This window comes from Paramisgurnus dabryanus, chromosome 13, assembly GCF_030506205.2.
Source record: "Paramisgurnus dabryanus chromosome 13, PD_genome_1.1, whole genome shotgun sequence".
Taxonomy (NCBI): Eukaryota; Metazoa; Chordata; class Actinopteri; order Cypriniformes; family Cobitidae; genus Paramisgurnus; species Paramisgurnus dabryanus.
This window is the reverse complement of record NC_133349.1, coordinates 11401302-11420867: the sequence shown is the minus strand read 5'-3', so window position 1 is coordinate 11420867 and position 19566 is coordinate 11401302. Positions and strand designations below refer to the sequence as shown.

At 37.6% G+C, this 19566-nt stretch overlaps 2 protein-coding genes across 6 annotated transcripts in view; one reads left to right on the top strand and one right to left on the bottom strand.

Annotated features, from left to right (window-relative positions):
- Window positions 1–11112, bottom strand: part of pik3r4 (phosphoinositide-3-kinase, regulatory subunit 4) — a 30505-nt gene extending 19393 nt beyond the window's left edge. Inside the window, exons 1-13 of one of the 5 annotated variants that reach the window (XM_065298479.2) lie at window positions 10897–11112; window positions 8755–9520; window positions 8540–8673; window positions 7847–8456; window positions 7479–7613; window positions 5720–5941; window positions 5246–5419; window positions 5018–5163; window positions 3717–3920; window positions 2980–3181; window positions 2866–2886; window positions 809–1029; window positions 305–527 (exon numbers count right to left, since the gene is read on the bottom strand). In XM_065298479.2, coding sequence (XP_065154551.1) covers window positions 305–527; window positions 809–1029; window positions 2866–2886; window positions 2980–3181; window positions 3717–3920; window positions 5018–5163; window positions 5246–5419; window positions 5720–5941; window positions 7479–7613; window positions 7847–8456; window positions 8540–8673; window positions 8755–9472 — 3010 coding nt within the window. In that variant the 5' untranslated portion in view covers window positions 9473–9520; window positions 10897–11112. The remainder of the gene's footprint in view (window positions 1–304; window positions 528–808; window positions 1030–2865; window positions 2887–2979; window positions 3182–3716; window positions 3921–5017; window positions 5164–5245; window positions 5420–5719; window positions 5942–7478; window positions 7614–7846; window positions 8457–8539; window positions 8674–8754; window positions 9521–10896) is intronic. The other 4 variants (XM_065298482.2, XM_073811552.1, XM_065298481.2 and 1 more) reach the window with 4 other exon arrangements.
- A 132-nt stretch (window positions 11113–11244) lies between these two features.
- Window positions 11245–18621, top strand: decr1 (2,4-dienoyl CoA reductase 1, mitochondrial). Its single transcript, XM_073811553.1, has 10 exons — window positions 11245–11404; window positions 11790–11992; window positions 12136–12193; window positions 12281–12371; window positions 12487–12630; window positions 14712–14811; window positions 17358–17430; window positions 17540–17686; window positions 18018–18080; window positions 18171–18621. Exons 1-10 carry the CDS (start codon window positions 11333–11335, stop codon window positions 18228–18230), a joined length of 1011 nt encoding a protein of 336 aa, XP_073667654.1. The 5' UTR covers window positions 11245–11332; the 3' UTR covers window positions 18231–18621.
- The last annotated feature ends 945 nt before the right edge of the window (window positions 18622–19566 follow it).

Here is a 19566-nt window from a genome sequence, read left to right as displayed (position 1 = left end):
TTTCAACTTTCAAGTACGAGTGCAACCTGAAAAACGGTGTTCATGATTGTTTTAGGGGCGGTGCATCATCTAGCCGCAGTTCCAAATTATGCGGAAAAACTGTGTAACACCATAACTCATTACTACACAGTTCATAGTTTTTGTAATGTGTTCAGCAATACAATTTTAACATTTATAACGTGTTTAGAAATAATTCTCTGAAATTACTTTACATGGACTTGGATAAATGTGAAGCAGCCAAAAACAAATGGCTTGATTCAAGGGTTCAGAGACGAATAATAATAAAAAAATGCAATGGCTCCACCTGGCAATGGAGGCCTGCTTTCCCACTCGGCACTTTCCATCATCTGCTTGGCCATGCGCTCTGCGTTGCATTGCTCTCTTTTCTGCTGCACCAGCTGCTGTAGCTCCGCCTTGCACGTGGTGATGCGACGCTGGTACGTAGATGCTCCGGTTACGGACTGTGCCACCTGAATAGTGGGCAGTGCTGTGGATTTTCTGGCCTGCACGGCTCCGCCCTCGGGGACCTGCAGTTGGGTGGAGATCGAAAAGGAAGACAAAGACCAGATGTTAAATCACTATTGTTGAAGCACATGCTATTCTAGAGCAATGGCACCACATCAGGTAACTTTATCGTATTACATGCAAATGCACAATGACACAGGTGTTAAACATAAAAATGGGGTCCATGTTGATAAATAAAGAATGTAAAAAAACAGTGGAAGGGAGAAGGAAGAGGGAGAGAGAGTGCAGGCTGGAAAAAGAGGGAAGAAGGGATGGATAGCACACTGTCGGCTCAGCGGTCGACCTGGACTGAGGATGAAACATGAGGGAGGATAAGGTTCTGTGAGGAACTCTCAGATCGCAGGCGCTCTCCGGCCAGAGTACCGTTGGGTTCCCCACCACCGCTCGGAACTAGAACATTAGGTACCGTCGAAGGAGTCGGGGCGGAGCTGGGCGGATCCAGGGAACCAAACATGCTCTTCCACTCTTCGTTCAAGTTGGAATCCTGCTTTGTATGCTTGCGAGCTGGCACATGGAGACAAAAGGACCTTATTTTAAAAATTGTTTGATGAAAAAAACATTCGGTATGCAGATAAGATGTTAATATGCAGACTGACACATTGAAAAAAAATGTCAGTGCAGTTTAGTAATATATAGTGTCATACAAAAGGGATAATGTATACACATCAGGTTGTTAACACAGAAATAAGCCCAGACAGTGTGATTAGGACCCGACACGAGGTAACAACCAGCTGCCTGTACATTATCCCGCTTATTACACGGCTATTTACATCATCAGTAAGGTAAGGAATATTAAATGTTGATTTGAAATCATTTATTTGCTCATTTTCAACAAATGCAGACTCTGCAAGGAAAACCTGTTTATTTTCGGTTTTGAGGTAAGACTAGACATTCCAATGTCACGAACACACTATGTGGTTTAAAGTGGCCATGAAATGGAAGTATTGATTGCATTATTTTCCATGTGGTGATGTATATCTGAGTGAAACTGGCTTCTGAAATGAAATAAGGCAGGGCTGGATGTGAATTTGTCCATAGAGATCTGATTGGATCATTTGAAGTTGGGATGTGTGGCTTAATGCTAATTGCAGAAATAATCTACCGGACCCCGCCCACCTGTCATAGCATATGATCGGAAGAAAAGAGAGATCATTTTGAGTAGGCTTATTTCCCGATAACTACCGGCTGCCTCTACATTATCCCTTACTTAACAAACCTGCAAATGTCGCGACTGGCCAATCAGAATCAAACATTCCAACAAGCCGTGTAATATTAAACAATAAAATATTAATAATAGGTCAGTTTAAATAGTGTCATAGCAAAAAAGCTAATTTCCGAAACAAACTTAAAAGGCACTATTTTTTTTACCTAGTAAACTATTTGCTAAGTCCAATTGCACATTACTTCACATTTCAGAAATTTTGTCTACATATTAATACAAATAAAAAAGTTACATTATAAAGATTTGTAAGGGATAATATGATTGTTCTTTAAAAGGTCACATTCTTTCTGATACCATTTTTAAACCCTAGTTAGTGTGTAATAATGTTGCTATAATAGCATAAATAATACCTGTAAAATGATAAAGCTCAAAGTTCAGTGCCAGGCGATATATTCGCCTTCTAAAGCCTACATCGAATGGCCACTTTGGACTACAGCCATCTTCTTCCTGCTTTAATGATGTCTCAAGAACAGTTTTTTGACTAAACTCCGCCCACAGGAATATGTCAGTCGCAAGCTAAGCTAACGGCAAGCTAAGCTGCTATCGAATCACAACACACTTAACAAGCTACACAATCAGAACTCGATACGTATTTCTGAAGCAGGGACTTCACAGAACAAGGAAGACATCAGCCCGTTTTGAGGACAGTGAAAACAGCGCTATACAGATAAGTAAATTGTGTGAAAAATACTGTGTTTTTCTTACACGTGAAACATGAACGCATGTTATATTGCGCACTGTACACAATCAAAGCTTCAAAAACACAGAAAGAACCGGACCTTTAAGAAGTGCACCTAATGCCACAAAAGTTTAGTGAAAAACTAAATGATATGAAAAATCTATGACTTTCAAGACTTTTAATGTGTGAGCAATTAAATTTAATCAGTCACCAACACTTCAAAAGGAAAATTTCACAGATTTTTAACAAACCGACTTCAACAAAAAGCATTATTAGCCAGCATGTGCTCTCAAACACAACTAAGAGTCTATTCTTAGTTGCATCATTTCTATGTTATTGTAAATTGTCAGTTCTGACAAACAGTCAGAGTTAGTCAAAAACGTGAGATTTAAATGTAACACCAAACTTAGCATAGCAGCTTAAGACCTAAACAATATACCAGAGGCAGTATTGATGAAGTCTGTGAACAAATAAAACATTCATTTTAATATTAAATCAATTAAATCAATGGGGTAAAATAAAGACAGAGTGATAAAACGAGCGTCCGGCACACCTCTTTTGTCCTCTGACTCCTGTTTGGGTTTGATCAGGTCCACTTGCCGGCCGGTGATGCCCAGCGTTCCGAGTTCAATAATGCCACTCTGAGCTCCATCATTCAGGTGGCTCTGATCTATGATGTTGGCTTTAGCTTTGTTGGACTTGAGCATGAAGTCTTTGAGAGCCAAAAGCTTGTCCTCCTCAGCCTCAGTCATTCCCTGAAAGAGATCATGTGATTAGAAGATTTATGAAAGTCTCACAAGTTTCCCAGTCAATATCCTTTGGGATACAGTTATGGTTAGGCCTGTGACCGGTTAATATAAATGTTGGTCATAAAATGAAAAAGGACTCCAATCCAAGATTTTTATTTGTTCAAGATGCTGTTAAACATGACCTAATAGGTTACTTAATAATTTAAATATGCTTTAACGTTGGTTTGCTTAAAGGGATGGTTCACCCAAAAATGAAAACTCTGGCATCAAGTTGTTATAAAACCTAGATTTACAAAATATATACAAAAAATATATTTATTTAGAGAAATGTTTGTAATCAAACTGTTTTTGAGCACCACTGACTTCCACAGAAATGTAACTTCCTACTATGGAAGTGAATGGTGCTCCTGTTTTCCTGCTTGACTCCAAATATCTACCTTTGGGAGAACCACTCCTTTAATGCTCAGTAAGCTACAGTGTAACAAGCAGCTGCATACATTTTTTATAGAGAAAGAAATGTAAAGTAGGAAGGATTTCTGACCTGTGAGAGAAGTTTCTTGAGTAGTTGAGCGATCGCGGGGTCCTCAGGAATGGGGCATTCTGGGATGGAGCCATTGCGCTTTTTTTGCCGGAGCAGCAGGTGTCTGAAGAGGCTGCCGATGTCTTTGGAACGCAGTGCATAGTCGAAGATGGATCGACTTACCGGCTCTTTCAGCACGCTGAGCAAAACGATTTCCTTATCAATCTGCCCAACCACAGACAAAATCAACCATACATATAATAATTCAGCTACTAATCCTAAACATATGGTTTAATGTTCCTGGAGCTCAACAGGAGAGACCTAACCAAAAGAAACCTCACATTTTAAAACACCAGATATTGACATCTGACATCTTTTATAGTATGGTTGACATTTACATGGATCTGCTCATAAATGTAAAACCTTTCTCCGAACACTACAATGAGTATTGAGTAGAACAACATGTTGATGTGTGTGTAGGGTTAATGATAAGCATAAGAAAAGACAATGGTGTTATTCATGAAAGTTATTAAATAGTTTTTCTGTATTATGAGCTGATCTCCGTGTCTGGCGCTACCACTTTTAGCATAGCTTAGCATAATCCATTGAATCTGATTAGACCATTAGCATCAGGCTAAAAAATAACCAAAGATTTTCGAAAACTTACAGTAGTGATATTATGCACTGCCCAAAAATAGTGCCCTTGGTTACTTTCACTTGCAGGGGACTTTTCCAGGCACTGTGTAATAATAATAATAATAATAATTCCTTACATTTTATATAGCGCTTTCTCAGTACTCAAAGCGCTTTACATATGAACGGGGGAATCTCCTCAACCACCACCAATGTGCAGCATCCACCTGGATGATGTGACGGCAGCCATATTGCGCCAGAACGCCCACCACACACCAGCTTATTAGTGGAGAGGAGACCGAGTGATTTAGCCAATTAGTATGAGTAGTAATATAATTGCGCCTACTGCAGCCTTGTTACAGCAGCAAAGTCCTTGAGTATTACGTCATATCTGCCTAGAAAATTGCAACTTTTAATTTTCCGTCAGTCTTAGTACACGATGTAACTACAGAAGAGTCAAGTTTTAAATAGGAAAAATATCGAAACTCTTTGGTTATTTTTTAGCGTAATGCTAATGGTCTAATCAGATTCAATGGATTATGCTAAGCTATGCTAAAAGTGGTAGCGCCAAAGAGATCGGCTGAATGGATTCCAAAATGGTAAATATCAAATGTTTAACTCTAGGGGAGCTGGAAAATGAGCATATTTTCAAAAAAAGTGGAGTGTCCTTTTAAAAGATGTTTCCTCACCTGTATAATAGGCTGGGTGATGAAAGGGTTGAGATGAGGCATGAGTTTGCAGTAGACGTCAGCTATGTTTAAGTGCTGAGCGACCACAGTGATGAAACCCACGGCTCCATAGCGAATCCACAGATTGGGGTGACACAAGAAAGGAGCTTTGGGACAGTAACATTTTAATTCAGAAACAAAACTACAAAGCCTAAACATCAAAATCCAAGAGAAAAGCATTTTGCTCACCGATATCACTGACAAACTCGTAAATGTGAGGTTTCTGCAGCAGCCCCAGCTGACACATGCAAGTAAGAGCGTTAAGTGCTTTATAAATGACAAACTCCTCGACATCACTCAGGCCCTGCTGCAAAAGAGGCTTCAGGATGGAGGAACTCTGCCAGCCCACATATGCAGCTACACCTGCAGTGAGGAAAACATCTGGTTACTACATTTACATTTATGCACTTTGCAGATGCTTTTATCCAAAGTAACTAACAGTGCATTTAAGCTATACATTTTATCAGTATGTGTGTTTCCTTGGGATCAAACCTATGACCTTTGCGCTTCTAACACAATGCAATGTATTATGTATCTATCTATCGTTGGCTATCTTAGGTTACTAGGCTGTAAGAGTTGCTGTTGTCTTGTGTTCCCATGGCTTTAAGCATGGTGTACTAACAGGAAGTGGAATATTGCAGGAACATTGTGATAGGACCATACCCACTATACTGTCGAAAAAAGCCCCACGGAGGTGCCAGTCGTTTTTGTCGTTGAGGAAGGTGATCATGTGGGAGAGAAGCACGTCGTTGGCCTTCTGCCGGCCGAAGAAAACGCAGAGGCGCGTGATGCCGTTCTCCATCAGCGTTTGTTTGACAATGTTTTCTGGGTCGCTCAGTAAAGTCACAACCTTCTGCTGAACCATCTCATGCAGGGCCTGGAGCTCTATAGACAAGAGACGGACCAATTTGTTATTAATTATTTAAATCTCAACTCAAAACTAATTTGTTTAGTTTAGCTTATTCTACACCATTATCTGTACTGCCGGTTCAAATTGTATTTATTTAATCAATTAATTGTTTTGGTTAATTTTTGTTGTTGTACGGTCACCTTGAGTGTTTAGAAAGGCGCCTTTAAATAAAACATATTATTATTATCATTATTATTAATATTAATATAGGAGAGCATAATAGGGCTGCGTAATGATTAATCGCAATTAATCGTTTGCAGAGTAAAAGTTTTTTTTATATCATATGTGTGTGTATTGTGTATAATAATTATGTATATATAAATACACACACATGCATGTATACATGAATAGTTTGGTTCCAGAACCCAATACATCCATTTTGACTAATTTTGGTAAAAATGTGTTTTCTATATCAAGAAAGTGACAAGATGAAAACCACTATTTTCTGTTACATACTTCCTCATAGCATCTTTAGGTTATAATAACATTAAAATTTAAATCCATAATTTGATTTATATTTATTTAGTTGACTAGTGACATACACTGATTAAAAAATAAACATTAATGGCATTAATCAAAACACTTACTTTGTCATATTAAGAACACTGTCATTGCTGCTGTCATCATTGGGACGTCGTCACTTAGCTGTAAAATGTTTTGGTCCTGCGCAATTTTCATTGACTTCAAGTAAAATATTTGAATGTTTTTCATAAGATCCCCTGGGGTCAATGTGTTAGCCTGACAAAAGCTTGATGCTGCCGTGTGAGAACAAGCAACAGCCGGCATTTTTCCTTCGTCCGAGTGGCTTGGGTTTCTTCCCCGCCACAGAAAACCACCACAGGTTTATCAATGCCATCAAAGTAATATTTTGTTTTCGTTTGTTTGTTGATCACGAAGTACAAAGTAGATGAGGAAAAGGATTCCGTGTGTATTCAACATGCTGCCATTGTTGTTTATAGTGCATGGAATGGTGCGCTGTGATTGGTTAAGCAGATTTATTGCATTCTGCAGAGAAGGAGGGCTGGCGTTTATCGCGTTTTGGGAAAAAAGAGAGACAGAATAACACGGCGGATATCGGATATTGCGTAAAATTACGAATTTACTTTTTAATACTGACCAGATACAATACTGATTTTGGTGGCAAGTTGCAACTATTTTTTTTTTAATGGTGTTTATCGCGTTTTGGAACCAAACTCTTTATATGTAAATATATACATGTGTATACATTTTTTTTTATTTATATATAATTTATATTATAAATAAATACTTAATATATAAATATATTTTTTCTTAAAATTATATGTATGTGTGTGTATTTATATCTGCATAATTATTATACACAGTACACACACAAATAAGATATAAACAAAAACTTTTATTCTGCAAATGATTTGTTGCGTTTAATCGCTACACAGCCCTAAAGTACGTAGTGTCTCACATTGGGATCCTCATTGATGATCATGTGCAAACTTTACCTAGGCTACCATATGCAATTGAAGAACCAATATGTACCTGAGTCATAGTTTTCATTTGGATGAAGAGTTTCTTCAGTGTCTTCTCCATTTACCTCTTGTTCAGAGCTCAAATTATTCTCCTGAACCAACTCCAGAAAACGCAGAGCTGTCTCGGCTAAGTGAGCTATGTTCTCTGTAAAGAAAATAAATTTGATTAAAACGTGGATACAATATCATTACAGTCAACATAAAAATACTTATGATCCGTAAGAACCTGGAAAACATTCTCAATAAAAATTAATTACCATTCATAGTCTGACTTAAATGCTTGATATTTGAATTTATTTTTATATATAAATCATTGATGTGGCAAGACTTTCACATACAAGACATGCTTGCTTGTAGTTATTTGTAGCTATATTATACCTGCATAAGCAAGTCTGACAATCGTAGCCTCATCTTGGGCCAAGTGGGCAATCCCAGGCAAGATGTATTCCGGGTAGATATTGACGTCATTGCGAGGAACTTCCTTTACTAGCGCGAGCACTTTTGTCAGCGTGCGAACGGCTTCGGCCCTGACGCGGGGCATTGTGTCATTACAGAAGTGAAGCAGGTACGGTGTGATTCTGTCCAGCACAATCTCCACATTCAGTCGCTCTGCCAGATGCAGTATCAATTCCAGCGCCGCCAGCTTGGAGTCACAAAAGCGCAGCGTCTGGAGACAAGAAGTGATCACTGACACCAGCACCACCAGCCCCTGCTCCTTGGAAGAACTTTGCTCTTCGGATGCCTTCTCCTGGTTTTCCGATTTCCCAGCCTGACAGCCACTGCACAGGTTGTTGAGGATGTTTTCCAGGTTCTTACGGATCACCAGCACCCTTTCGTCAGCGGACTGAAAGGTCTCTTTAGCAAACTGGGCCATGTAGGGTTGAAGGAAGGTGTAGAAGATGTCTGGGAAAGCTTTGCCTCGCTGCTGTTTCAGATATTCTTCGGCCGCTAGGCGTTTTTCTGGTTCTCGTTGCACCATCTGAGCCACCTGTGGAAAATGTATTTGATATTATATTGTATCAGGTGAAAAGAACAGAAGACATTTCTAAAAGTAATGAACAGAAATTATACCAGTTCTCTTATACTATGATCTTCAATTTTCATCAGCACTTGTTCGGTTTGGAAATGTCCTTTACGGTAAGCCAGCAACTGTGAGAGATCGAAGAGTGGAACTCCTTCTGTAAAAAGTTCTGCAATCACACATCCTAGAAAATAAAAAATAATTAAGTAAAGTCTTTGCAAAGTATGTCAGATTATATTCACGACATTCACAAAAACATTTATACCAGCTGAGAAGATGTCCATTGCCTGCTTGAGCTCTCCCCTAGTCCTTTGGCTATTGCTGGTGAGATCCACAAGTGGAGTTGTCTGGTCACTTTCTGTGGCAAATATGCTGCCATCCACAAATCTCTCAGGAGAAATGTAGCACGTTCTTCTCCTGGACGTGTCGAAGAAATAGTTAAAATCTGCAGGGTTGTCCTCAGGCAAGTATGTGGGTTTAAAACTAGCAAAGTCCGTTAGCAGCACCCAGTTCCAGCTTGTTACCATCACATTCTCAGTTTTAATGTCACCATGGCGCACACCGGATTTATGGGCCTGTTCCACAGCGTTAAGGATCTGGAAGGCAATCCACTTCTTCTCCACATTGTTCATGAAGGGACGCGTACTGATGCGGTCGTACAAATTATCACGGACGTACTGTCGAAAGAGTATGGCTGCTTTCTCTGTGAGCGTGGCTTTTTGAAAAGGGAGACAGTTTTGACAAGAGTGCAATCTGATTTTCAGCTCCTCCAGCTCCTGCTTGTAGCTGGTCAAGGGCAGTGAGGGATCCTGGATCGCAAAGACCTTAACCACCACCAGACCCTCTCTATGTTTGGCTCGGGCCACTTTGAAAAACCGTGTACTTCCCAGACTTTTGTCATACTCATAATCATGGATGTCTGAGAAGTAACTGTCCACTGAGAGTATCTGTGATGGAGCAATTCCAGCTAGCTGATTCCCCATCGCACTGGATCAGAGACGGTCGTCCCAAAGACAAATCTCTACCTATAACTGATAGATTAAATATAGACAGATGGACGGATACTTGTTTAGCACCATAAAGTTAGGATTCGTGTACTATTATAAATAAATGTTATATTCTTGACATGACTAGTAGACAGACAAACATACTCGCATACATAAGACAGACAGACAGATGTACTATAGATAGACATGGATAGATATATATAATGTAGACAGACAGACAGACAGACAGACATACAAACCAACAAACAGACAGACATATTGTAGACAGACAGACAGGCATGCTAATGTACATAGTGTAGATAGACAGACGTACAAACAGACAGACAGACAGACGTACTAATGTACATACTGTAATAGATAGACAGACATACTACAGATAGATCCTGTACTGTAGATAGACAAAAAGATAGATGGATGGATGGATGGATGGATGGATGGATGGATAGACGTACTAATGATAGATAGATAGATAGATAGATAGATAGATAGATAGATAGATAGATAGATAGATAGATAGATAGATTTACATAATGATGACAGACATACATACATACTCTAGACAGACAGACAGACAGACAAACAAACAAACAGACAGGTAGACATACTGTAGACAGACAGACAAACAAACAAACAGACAGACAGGTAGACATACTGTAGACAGACAGACAGACATACTTTAGACAAACAGACAGACAGGCAGACATACATACTGTAGACAGACAGACAGACAGACAGGCGTACTAACATACATGCTGTAGATAGACAGCCAGGCATACTACAGATAGACAGATAGATAGATAGACAGACAGACAGACAGGCAGGCAGACAGACAGACGTGCTAATGTACATAGCCTACTGTAGATAGACAGACAGGCGTACTAACTTACATACTGTAGATAGACAGACAGGCATACTACAGATAGTTAGACAGACAAACAGACGTGATAATGTACATAGCCTACTGTAGGTAGATAGACAGACAGCCAGACTATAGATAGATACTGTAGATAAAAAGACAGACAGATAGAACAGACACACAGATTACATACATACATACATACATACATACTGCACATTATTAGCCCCTTCTATTTTTTTACAATTGTTGTATAGCTACAAAATGTATAAATATTCTTTACATGTTCATTGAGTAATCAATAGCAATGTTAGTAACTGCACACAAAAGATACGTGGTAATGTATTTCGTACTGTATAGTCTATTGTACTCTGTGTCATATGACTGTCATTAGATATTAATTGCTGCATCATATCTGTTAATAACAATTCAAACTCAGAACAAATGGATCGTTGCTTTTCTCTCTAAAGATAAACTGCCAATGACTCACGTAATGTGTCAAGCACGTTTACAGCGCTTACATAAATACAAACATGTTGTTTACCTGATGTTTAGCCCCAGCGCGCTGTCAAATAACAAACTGGTTAGCTAGTTAATTTCTATAACCGTACTTAAATAAACACTCTACATTTTGACCAAGTTAAGACTAGAGACACTAGCAATAATGATACAGTATATTTACAGGAAAACGCAGATCCGTTTGTTATCATGTATCAGCAGTAAAATCGAAGCGTCAGATTGTGGCTTCATTGGCAGATCTAGGACCTGCTAGTCGCTCGATAGCGACACGCTATTGGAGGAATACGGTACCGTGCCTGATTCTAGATCCGCGCGGCGAACATGAAACCGGAAGTAACTTCCGGGAGTTCGGACTTTTTTTGTAGAGTCATTTGATTGAATCGTATTGATTCTGGCTTCACTACATTTTTGCAAGGTTGCGTTTTAAATTTAAAATCTTTAAAAGCAATTCTTTTGACGCCATGGTGTTTTTTAAAGGACGTGTTTTGTTAAAGAAATTGTTGACTCCGACTAAGTCTGTCACAACGGCACGGGTAGAGAAATCTTTTATTATTTTGCCCTTTTACAAAATTTTGTGCGTTCATTAAAAAAAAAAAAAAAAAAACTTATGTCATAATATGCAGACAATGCCAAGTAATGTTTCTAACGATTCTATAATCTGTTGGGTGCTATTAATTTTGTAGTTAATAAATGTTTTAATATACAGTTGTCAAATATACAAATGGGAAATGTATTTATATAAAAATATGGGTGTGGGTCTGTGGGAAGCTATGATTTACATGTGACACATGTTGCCTATATTAATGCAAAAAGTTTTGATTGTGATTTTGAATGTGTAACTGTGTAAATGCTTTACAGTGTAAAAGTCTTAATGAACTTTGACCTAGTTTCTATTTCTTGTTTGCTTTCCATTCACAGTTATTTGGAAATAGGGCAAGCACTTTATATCAAAGCAGTTCCTCCTCTCAAGCTGGATTCTTCCCAGCTTCTGAAGGTGTTATGCTTCCCCCAGGAGCTTTCAAAAACAAAGTGGCCTTTATTACTGGTGGAGGCACAGGACTCGGGCGAGGCATTGCCTCCAATCTCTCTGCACTGGGAGCACAGTGTGTGATAGCCAGCAGGTTAGTAGATGGATGGAACATTTTTGAGTTGCTTTCGATAAAAGTATCTTCTAAATAAATAAATGTAAATGTATACATGTAACACCTACAGCTTTGTAATGTATTAAGTAGATGTTTGTTATTGTTCATTTCTGTGATTTCAGAAAACTTGATGTTTTGAAGAAAACTGCTGATGAAATCTCACAACAGACGGGAAACAAGGTACCTACATACGATAGAAATTGAATAACTATGTAGAAACTGTTATCATTGTCTTCTTTTTAACTATGAAAAATGTGTTTGTGTCAGGTTCATGCTATCCAGTGTGACGTGAGAGATCCTGCTTCAGTGACGTCTGCTGTTAACCAGCTCATCAGTGATGTCGGTCTACCTGATGTAGGTTTAAGTCTTCCACAGTAAAGATCTCTGATTCTCCAAACACATCTCTTAGATCTGCTTTGCACCTGCAGCTTTTAGTGAGAGTCCCTCATCTTTGCTTTATTTCCCACAGGTAGTAATAAACAATGCTGCTGGAAACTTTATATGCCCTTCAGAAAACCTCTCACCAAATGCTTGGAGAACCATCACAGACATCGTCCTGAACGGCACGGCTTATGTCACGCTGGAAGTTGGGAAGCATCTCATCAAAGCTGAGAAAGGTAAATATATTTGTAGTAGTTGTAGAAAAATAATTTAACCAAATTTTGTATTTCTGCAATATCCACATAATTTCATTACATTTACATTACATTATGCATTTGGCAGATGCTTTGTTTTGTCCAAAGCAACTGCATTCAAAGTATACATATGCTCAGTTTATATGTGAGAACCCATAAATGCTGCCAAAGCAATGCTCTACACAAATTTTTGGTTGTGTTCATTATTAGTCATTACCACTAGAGGACAGTAAGTACACTGGAGTAGATGTTTAAAGTCCTCGGCCAGATGGAATCCACAGTATTTCTGTGTTATATGAATTATTTTGTAAGCTACATTATGATTCATTGTTTAACATGGGGTAATTGCTAATGAAATTACATTTAATGAGGTTTCCTGTGGCTTATTGGACATGCCACATGTTATACCTTTGTGAATCTTTGCACAAAAAGTAAGGACCTGAACTGCCACAAAGGATGTAATTCACATGTCTGACATCATGAATTACTTATATTGGATTTTGTTACCAACATTTTTAAAGAACACTGTGGCTTTAACCTCATAAGCCCAGATTTTCCTGTTTACACTAGGGTCAAAATGACCCCAGAAATTGATAGAGTGATTACAAAAAATATATACATTGTTAATGATACAAATAATATATCTTTTTTTATTTACTTCCCATCTATACATTAATGCTATGTGTTTGTACCTGTTTATCACTAAATTCTTCAACTACACCATTATCTTGCATGTAAAATAGCATTTTTTTACTTAATACATAAATTGTTATTTTAATTTTATTTCTAGATATTGATCTAGATATTATGTGTTGAATTTGTCCATCTGCTGGTTAAAAAACCCATAAAAGACATAGGGGCGGTTTCCCGGACAGGGATTAGACTTGTCCTAGACTAAAATAAATTTAAGAGTTGTCCAAACTATAAACAACGGGCAATGACATATCTTAAAATACATCGGTGCTCTTTGTTTTGCCTCAAAATGCATCAAGTAATGTTTTTAGTAAGGCATGTTTGTTAAAACTAGTTATATTTCCTAATTAAACTAAGGCCTAGTCCTGGTTTAAGCTAATCCCTGTCTGGGAGACCAACCCTTACAGTTTAGGAAATAAATAATTATGACCAGCAGAGGCCCATAGAGACCCATTCATTTCACTGGATGTGGCCTACTGCTCACATCACTACTTTAGTGATAAATTTTGTGAATGTATGTGTATATATAAACATTAGAAAGAACATTAAAAATAAATATTATTATTTCAAATAGTAGATTTTTTGTAGTTTTTGATGCGTATGTGTGTACCTGGTAATTATCACGTTGTGGGGACATTTTGAGGAAACAAGCTCATAAATCAAACAGAATGATGTTTCTTGAAAATGTGAAGTAGCAGAAAGTTTTCTGTGATGTTGGGGTAAGGGTTTGGGAATAGAATATACAGTTTGTTCAGTATAAAAACCATTACGTCTATGAAATGTTCCCACAAAACATGAAAACCTGTGTGTGTGTGATCGAGCATGTGAATTCTATATTGCATTTGTGCTCTAGTACCAGTCGTTTGTTTTCTGTTTGAAAATTTTCAGATTCATTTTGGATGCAATGATTTTTTGCATTTCCCATTCATTTTCAATTGGGGTAATTTTGACCCCCAATGACCTCTTTGTAAAAAATACACATCTTCAGAACAACCGAATCAAGCCCAGTTTTTTATATGAATATTGACAGATAATGTGGAAAGTAACAAAATCTTATTCCACTGAGATGAAGGGAACCATTTTTTTTTTTAACTAAAGAAAAGTGACTTGGGCATATTTCATTTTGACCCCAAGGGACTTATAAGGGTTAAACCTCTTTAACCTTAGTTCAAAACCCAGTCTCCTTATGTGAATGCAGTACTGAACATAGTGTTTACAAAATGTTTAAATATCTGCAATATGTGACTCTTTGGTGACAATGTAAATGTAAAGTTAAATGGACTACTTACAGTAGGAGTTTTATACACTGTTTCATGATGTCATAGATTGTACAAGCATTGACATCTCACATTCTTCTTGTAATTTTAAAGGTGCTGCGTTTTTGGCCATCACCACAATCTACGCCGAGAGCGGCTCTGGGTTCGTCGTTCCAAGCGCTGCAGCTAAATCTGGAGTGGAAACCCTGTGCAAGTATGAACTCTGTTAAACAAAATTTCAGGTGCCAGTCACATGGCAGGCTGTGGCCTCATTTGATGCGAATGTCAAATGTCCTTCTAATCTGTTCCCAAAGGCCTGCATACATTACCATAATAAAGGCGTCGATATGTTTCATTAACATTTTAATTCTGAGATGTGGTTTTTGATCTTTACCCCTTAATGGGGTTGGATCATCACGGTTGAATCATCACGGTACACAATATTCTGAGAGTAACAACAGGGAAGAAAAACAGCATGCTGTTTATCTAGTAGCTCTTATCTATTTACATGTTTAATTAGTTTAATAACAAAATGTCCATTGAATATTATTTGTGACTTTGCCTTTGAAATTCAGGCTGAAGTATCATTATGAGGTTAGGAGCACCAACGTTTTATGTCAGTTGGTTTCACATTTATTTCAATCAGTGAGACGGCCTTACAAAATTTACTTTATATTTTGTAGGATACATTTATGTAGCTTGTTTTTTTTTTACAGACTGGGGGGCACAAACTAACACAGGGTTAATTAAGCTACTTTACATATTTATGCAGGGCCGAGCAATCTGTGATTTTGATCTTTTTCTCGTATTGTCAGAAGATGATCTTTCTGATGAAGTTTTGATGTGTTTTGGTTAAGATATTGAACAAACAGTGTTTTGGAGGCATACAAGTAAATTTCTTTGTCTTATGTTTTTTTCAGATTTCTGTGTTAAGTGTGTAAGTCACCAAATCCACTCTTATATTATTTTAATCACTGTCTTGTTACCTAAAACACAACACCATTTTAAAACATGTCAGCAACTCCTAGTAACTGATAGCTGGGATTGAAAAAATTTTTACACAGCGGGATTAGTTGTAACAGCGTTACAACTAAGCCTCCAGTATACAATGATAATGAAATGAAATCAATCTCAATACTATTAATCAAAATGATAACTGTTAATAAAATATCAGGGGAAATAACTCACAATTATCTTTTTTTGTCTTAATTGTGCAGCCCTTTCAAAAAATCATTGATGCTTAATGCAAGGATGGTTAGATGAAGGATCATGGATGGATGAATGTGTGGATATCTATCTATTATAGGCAGATACACTCACCTAAAGGATTATTAGGAACACCTGTTCAATTTCTCATAAATGCAATGGTGTAATGCTTTGGGGGTGTTTTCTTGGCACACTTTAGGCCCCTTAGTGCCAATTGGGCATCGTTTAAATGCCACGGCCTACCTGAGCATTGTTTCTGACCATGTCCATCCCTTTATGACCACCATGTACCCATCCTCTGATGGCTACTTCCAGCAGGATAATGCACCATGTCACAAAGCTCGAATCATTTCAAATTGGTTTCTTGAACATGACAATCAGTTCACTGTACTTAAGTGCCCCCCCCCCCCAGTCACCAGATCTCAACCCAATAGAGCAGGGTTCCTCAAATCTTACCCTGGAGGTCCAGAGCACTACAGAGTTTAGCTCCAACCCTAATCAAACTTACCCACCTGTGATTTCCTAGTGATCATGAAGACCTTGATTAGCTTGCTCAGGTGTGTTTGATCAGGGTTGGAGCTAAACTCTGTAGTGCTCCGGCCCTCCAGGGTAAGATTTGAAGAAGGGGGCAATAGAGCATCTTTGGGATGTGGTGGAACGGGAGCTTTGTGCCCTTGATGTGCATCCCACAAATCTCCATCAACTGCAAGATGCTATCCTATCAATATGGGCCAACATTTCTAAAGAATGCTTTCAGCACCTTGTTGAATCAATGCCACGTAAAATTAAGGCAGTTCTGAAGGCGAAAGAGGGTCAAAGACAGTATTAGTATGGTGTTCCTAATAATCCTTTAGGTGTTTGTATATAAACAATAAACACATTTAGTATATAGAAAAATTTTTATTGAATTATTTGTGTTTTAAACTAAATTTTCTAGTAGGTGTTACAACAAACCCTCTGTTTGTTACAATGAAGTTGTAACGTTTGCACTCCTGTCACTTTCGGTGTAATTGTACGATAACGGTAGGTCCCACAAACAAACTTGTGCGTGTTAATTGTGTAAAAAAATTATTAATCTAACTTAAAAAAAAATTTGAATGATAAAGCCAAAGTAAGACAGCGTTAGGTTGTGCCCCGCTCTCCCCTACACATTGAATGCTTGTAATAGGCCAAAGGTATAACTTATGGTTTTGATCTTATTTAGTTATTAATCTCTTTGAAAATATAGTGCAAAAAAAATTTTTGTAATCTCATTTGTAATTGCACTGAAAGTCTGACTTTTTGGTTGTGCTCATAAGAAGACCACAGCTTCTTTTGATTGTATTTCTTGAAGCCCTCAAAAGTCCTTCATCCATCTAACCATTATTGCTATTGCTTCCCCTGTGTGATAAACTTAATGAAACAGTCAGTCTCAGGGAGATATCGGCACTTGAAGTGATGATATCTGATAAACAGAATGACCAGATGTCCCCGGAAAACATGTGACACGTTTCAAGTCAGTTCAAGTGCGACTGGTCTGATTTATTGAATAATATGTTTCTCTCGTGCCCACAGGTCTCTGGCGGCAGAATGGGGCAGATATGGTATGCGATTTAACGTTATTCAACCCGGACCGATCAAAACCAAGGTATTTTGTTAATATGTGAATGTTACAGAATGATTCACCTAAATCATGGTTGGTTGAATTTGACCCTTTGCAATCAAAGAACACGTCTTTATATGAAATCTTTCTGTAGGGTGCGTTTAGCAGACTGGACCCCACGGGCATGTTCGAGAAGTCTATGATCCATAGGATACCCGCCGGTCGTCTGGGCACTCCAGGAGAGATTGCCAACCTGGCTGCCTACCTCTGCAGCGATTACGCCAGCTGGGTGTCAGGCGCGGTGAGTTCAGTGACCTTGCGTCTCTCCGGGCAAAAGCTCATAAGCCATCTTCTCCCACAGGGCTTCTCTTTTTACAGCCAAATAAAGACAGAGCCAAGGGCACACCCTCCACCCTACCACCCTCTCTCTTTGTGTTTCTTTCTGTGATGGGTAACAAAGGGAATTTGAGGAGGACTAGAAAAAACAGCTCTCTGGAGATCGATGTGATTTTATACATGCTGGTGCATTACTGTAATGGCCCTATAGTTATAAAGTTAAGGATCCTTGACCGAGCAGCTAATGATGTGTTTTTACAACATTTCCAGCTTTAATGACTTCCTTGTTTTCACAGATCATCAGAATGGATGGCGGTGAATACGTCAGTATGGCTGGCGAGTTCAATGATCTGAAGAAGGTGATTTTTAACTCAATCCATCAAATGTACAGAACGGGAGTAGTGATTACTTTTTATTTATTATGTGTTTACCTTTACTTTATTCGGCAGGTCACAAAAGAGCAGTGGGCTATGATGGAGGCAATGATCAGGAGTACAAAAGGATCATAAACCAAAAATCATGCATGGTAAAAATTGGCAGTCCTGATGTTTGTCTTCCATTGTATACACAAAATGTTATGTGTTATGTGAAAACAGCATTACAAGCAAGCAAAGTTTATATTGTAGATAAAGTCATATCATGATCTGCCCTGCCACATGTGAATGTCCATCCTCTAAAACGTTTTTAGAAATGTATCAATTTATTGCAGTATTTGCAAACTTAAACATTGGTTGACTATGTCTGTAACTAATTTAGTTTTCATGACAGATTTGCCTTAATTTTCTGCTGTAAAAACTAGTTCTCACTTCCCCAACACATGCTGACAAAATTGGTGGATGGTAAAGTAACTTTAACAATGAAGTTAACATTCTTTAGGGCTGTTGGCATGTAAGTTACATTTTTAATGTACATGCTACCTTTTTATTTGAATATGTCACCTATTCAATGAGTGTTAAAACAATGTTCAGCAGTCTTCCTATAAAAGGGTTAATAAAAAATGTACAGTGTGCTGTATATTCTTCTTGCCGATTAATATGCAAATGAACAAATCTTGCATAATAATATTTTTATCTATCTATCTAGTTAGTAACAGTTTCACCAAACATAAAATCACCAGACTAAGGAAAATTTATTTAAAAAAATAAATTTGGTAATTTTAATAAAGTAGTTTAAATGTATGTTAAATAATTTGTAAATAATATTAAATAATTAGGTTATTTAAGTTACCACCAGCAAATTTAGGTTTAGCCTGTAAGTGTGTATGTCTTTGTGAAACAAGATCTGGCAACACTTTACTTGAAGGGATGTTTATAAAACTGACATGACACTTTCATAGTCATGACATGACGCATACTATGAACATTAATTAGATTTTATGCATGTTTATGACAACTGTCATTAATTGTCATTCGTTCAGTTATGTCATTTTTAATGCAAAGATGACATTGTTTGAGATGTCTTTGTTATGACAACTTGACATTAACCAATACATCAAAACTTGCCATGACAACTTAACTAACCACTTTTTACCAGTGATACAAATTAAATTTGTCATGAATTGAAAATTTCATTAAATGTTAATACTCTGTCATATAGTTTTATAACAGCGTCATGAATATTTTTCTTGACCTCAACTACAGTTGTACAAATTTAATTTGTCATTAAAATGTCATTAAGTGTTAATTCTCTGTCAAATAGTTTTATAACAACATCATGAATATTCTTTAGTTCATAATGGTTTTTTTAAAGTTTCCTCCATGTGTTTAACAAATAAATTAAATCATTCAATAATAATAATAACGAAATATACTCTATTGCATTTGGAGACCAATTCACCTAAAATTA

Coding starts and splice junctions, on each gene's coding strand:
- decr1 (XM_073811553.1), top strand. CDS start 11,333: ATGGTGTTTTTTAAAGGACGTGTTTTGTTAAAGAAATTGTTGACTCCG. Junction 17,431..17,539: donor CCGGACCGATCAAAACCAAG/GTATTTTGTTAA, acceptor ATCTTTCTGTAG/GGTGCGTTTAGCAGACTGGA. Junction 17,687..18,017: donor CCAGCTGGGTGTCAGGCGCG/GTGAGTTCAGTG, acceptor TTGTTTTCACAG/ATCATCAGAATGGATGGCGG.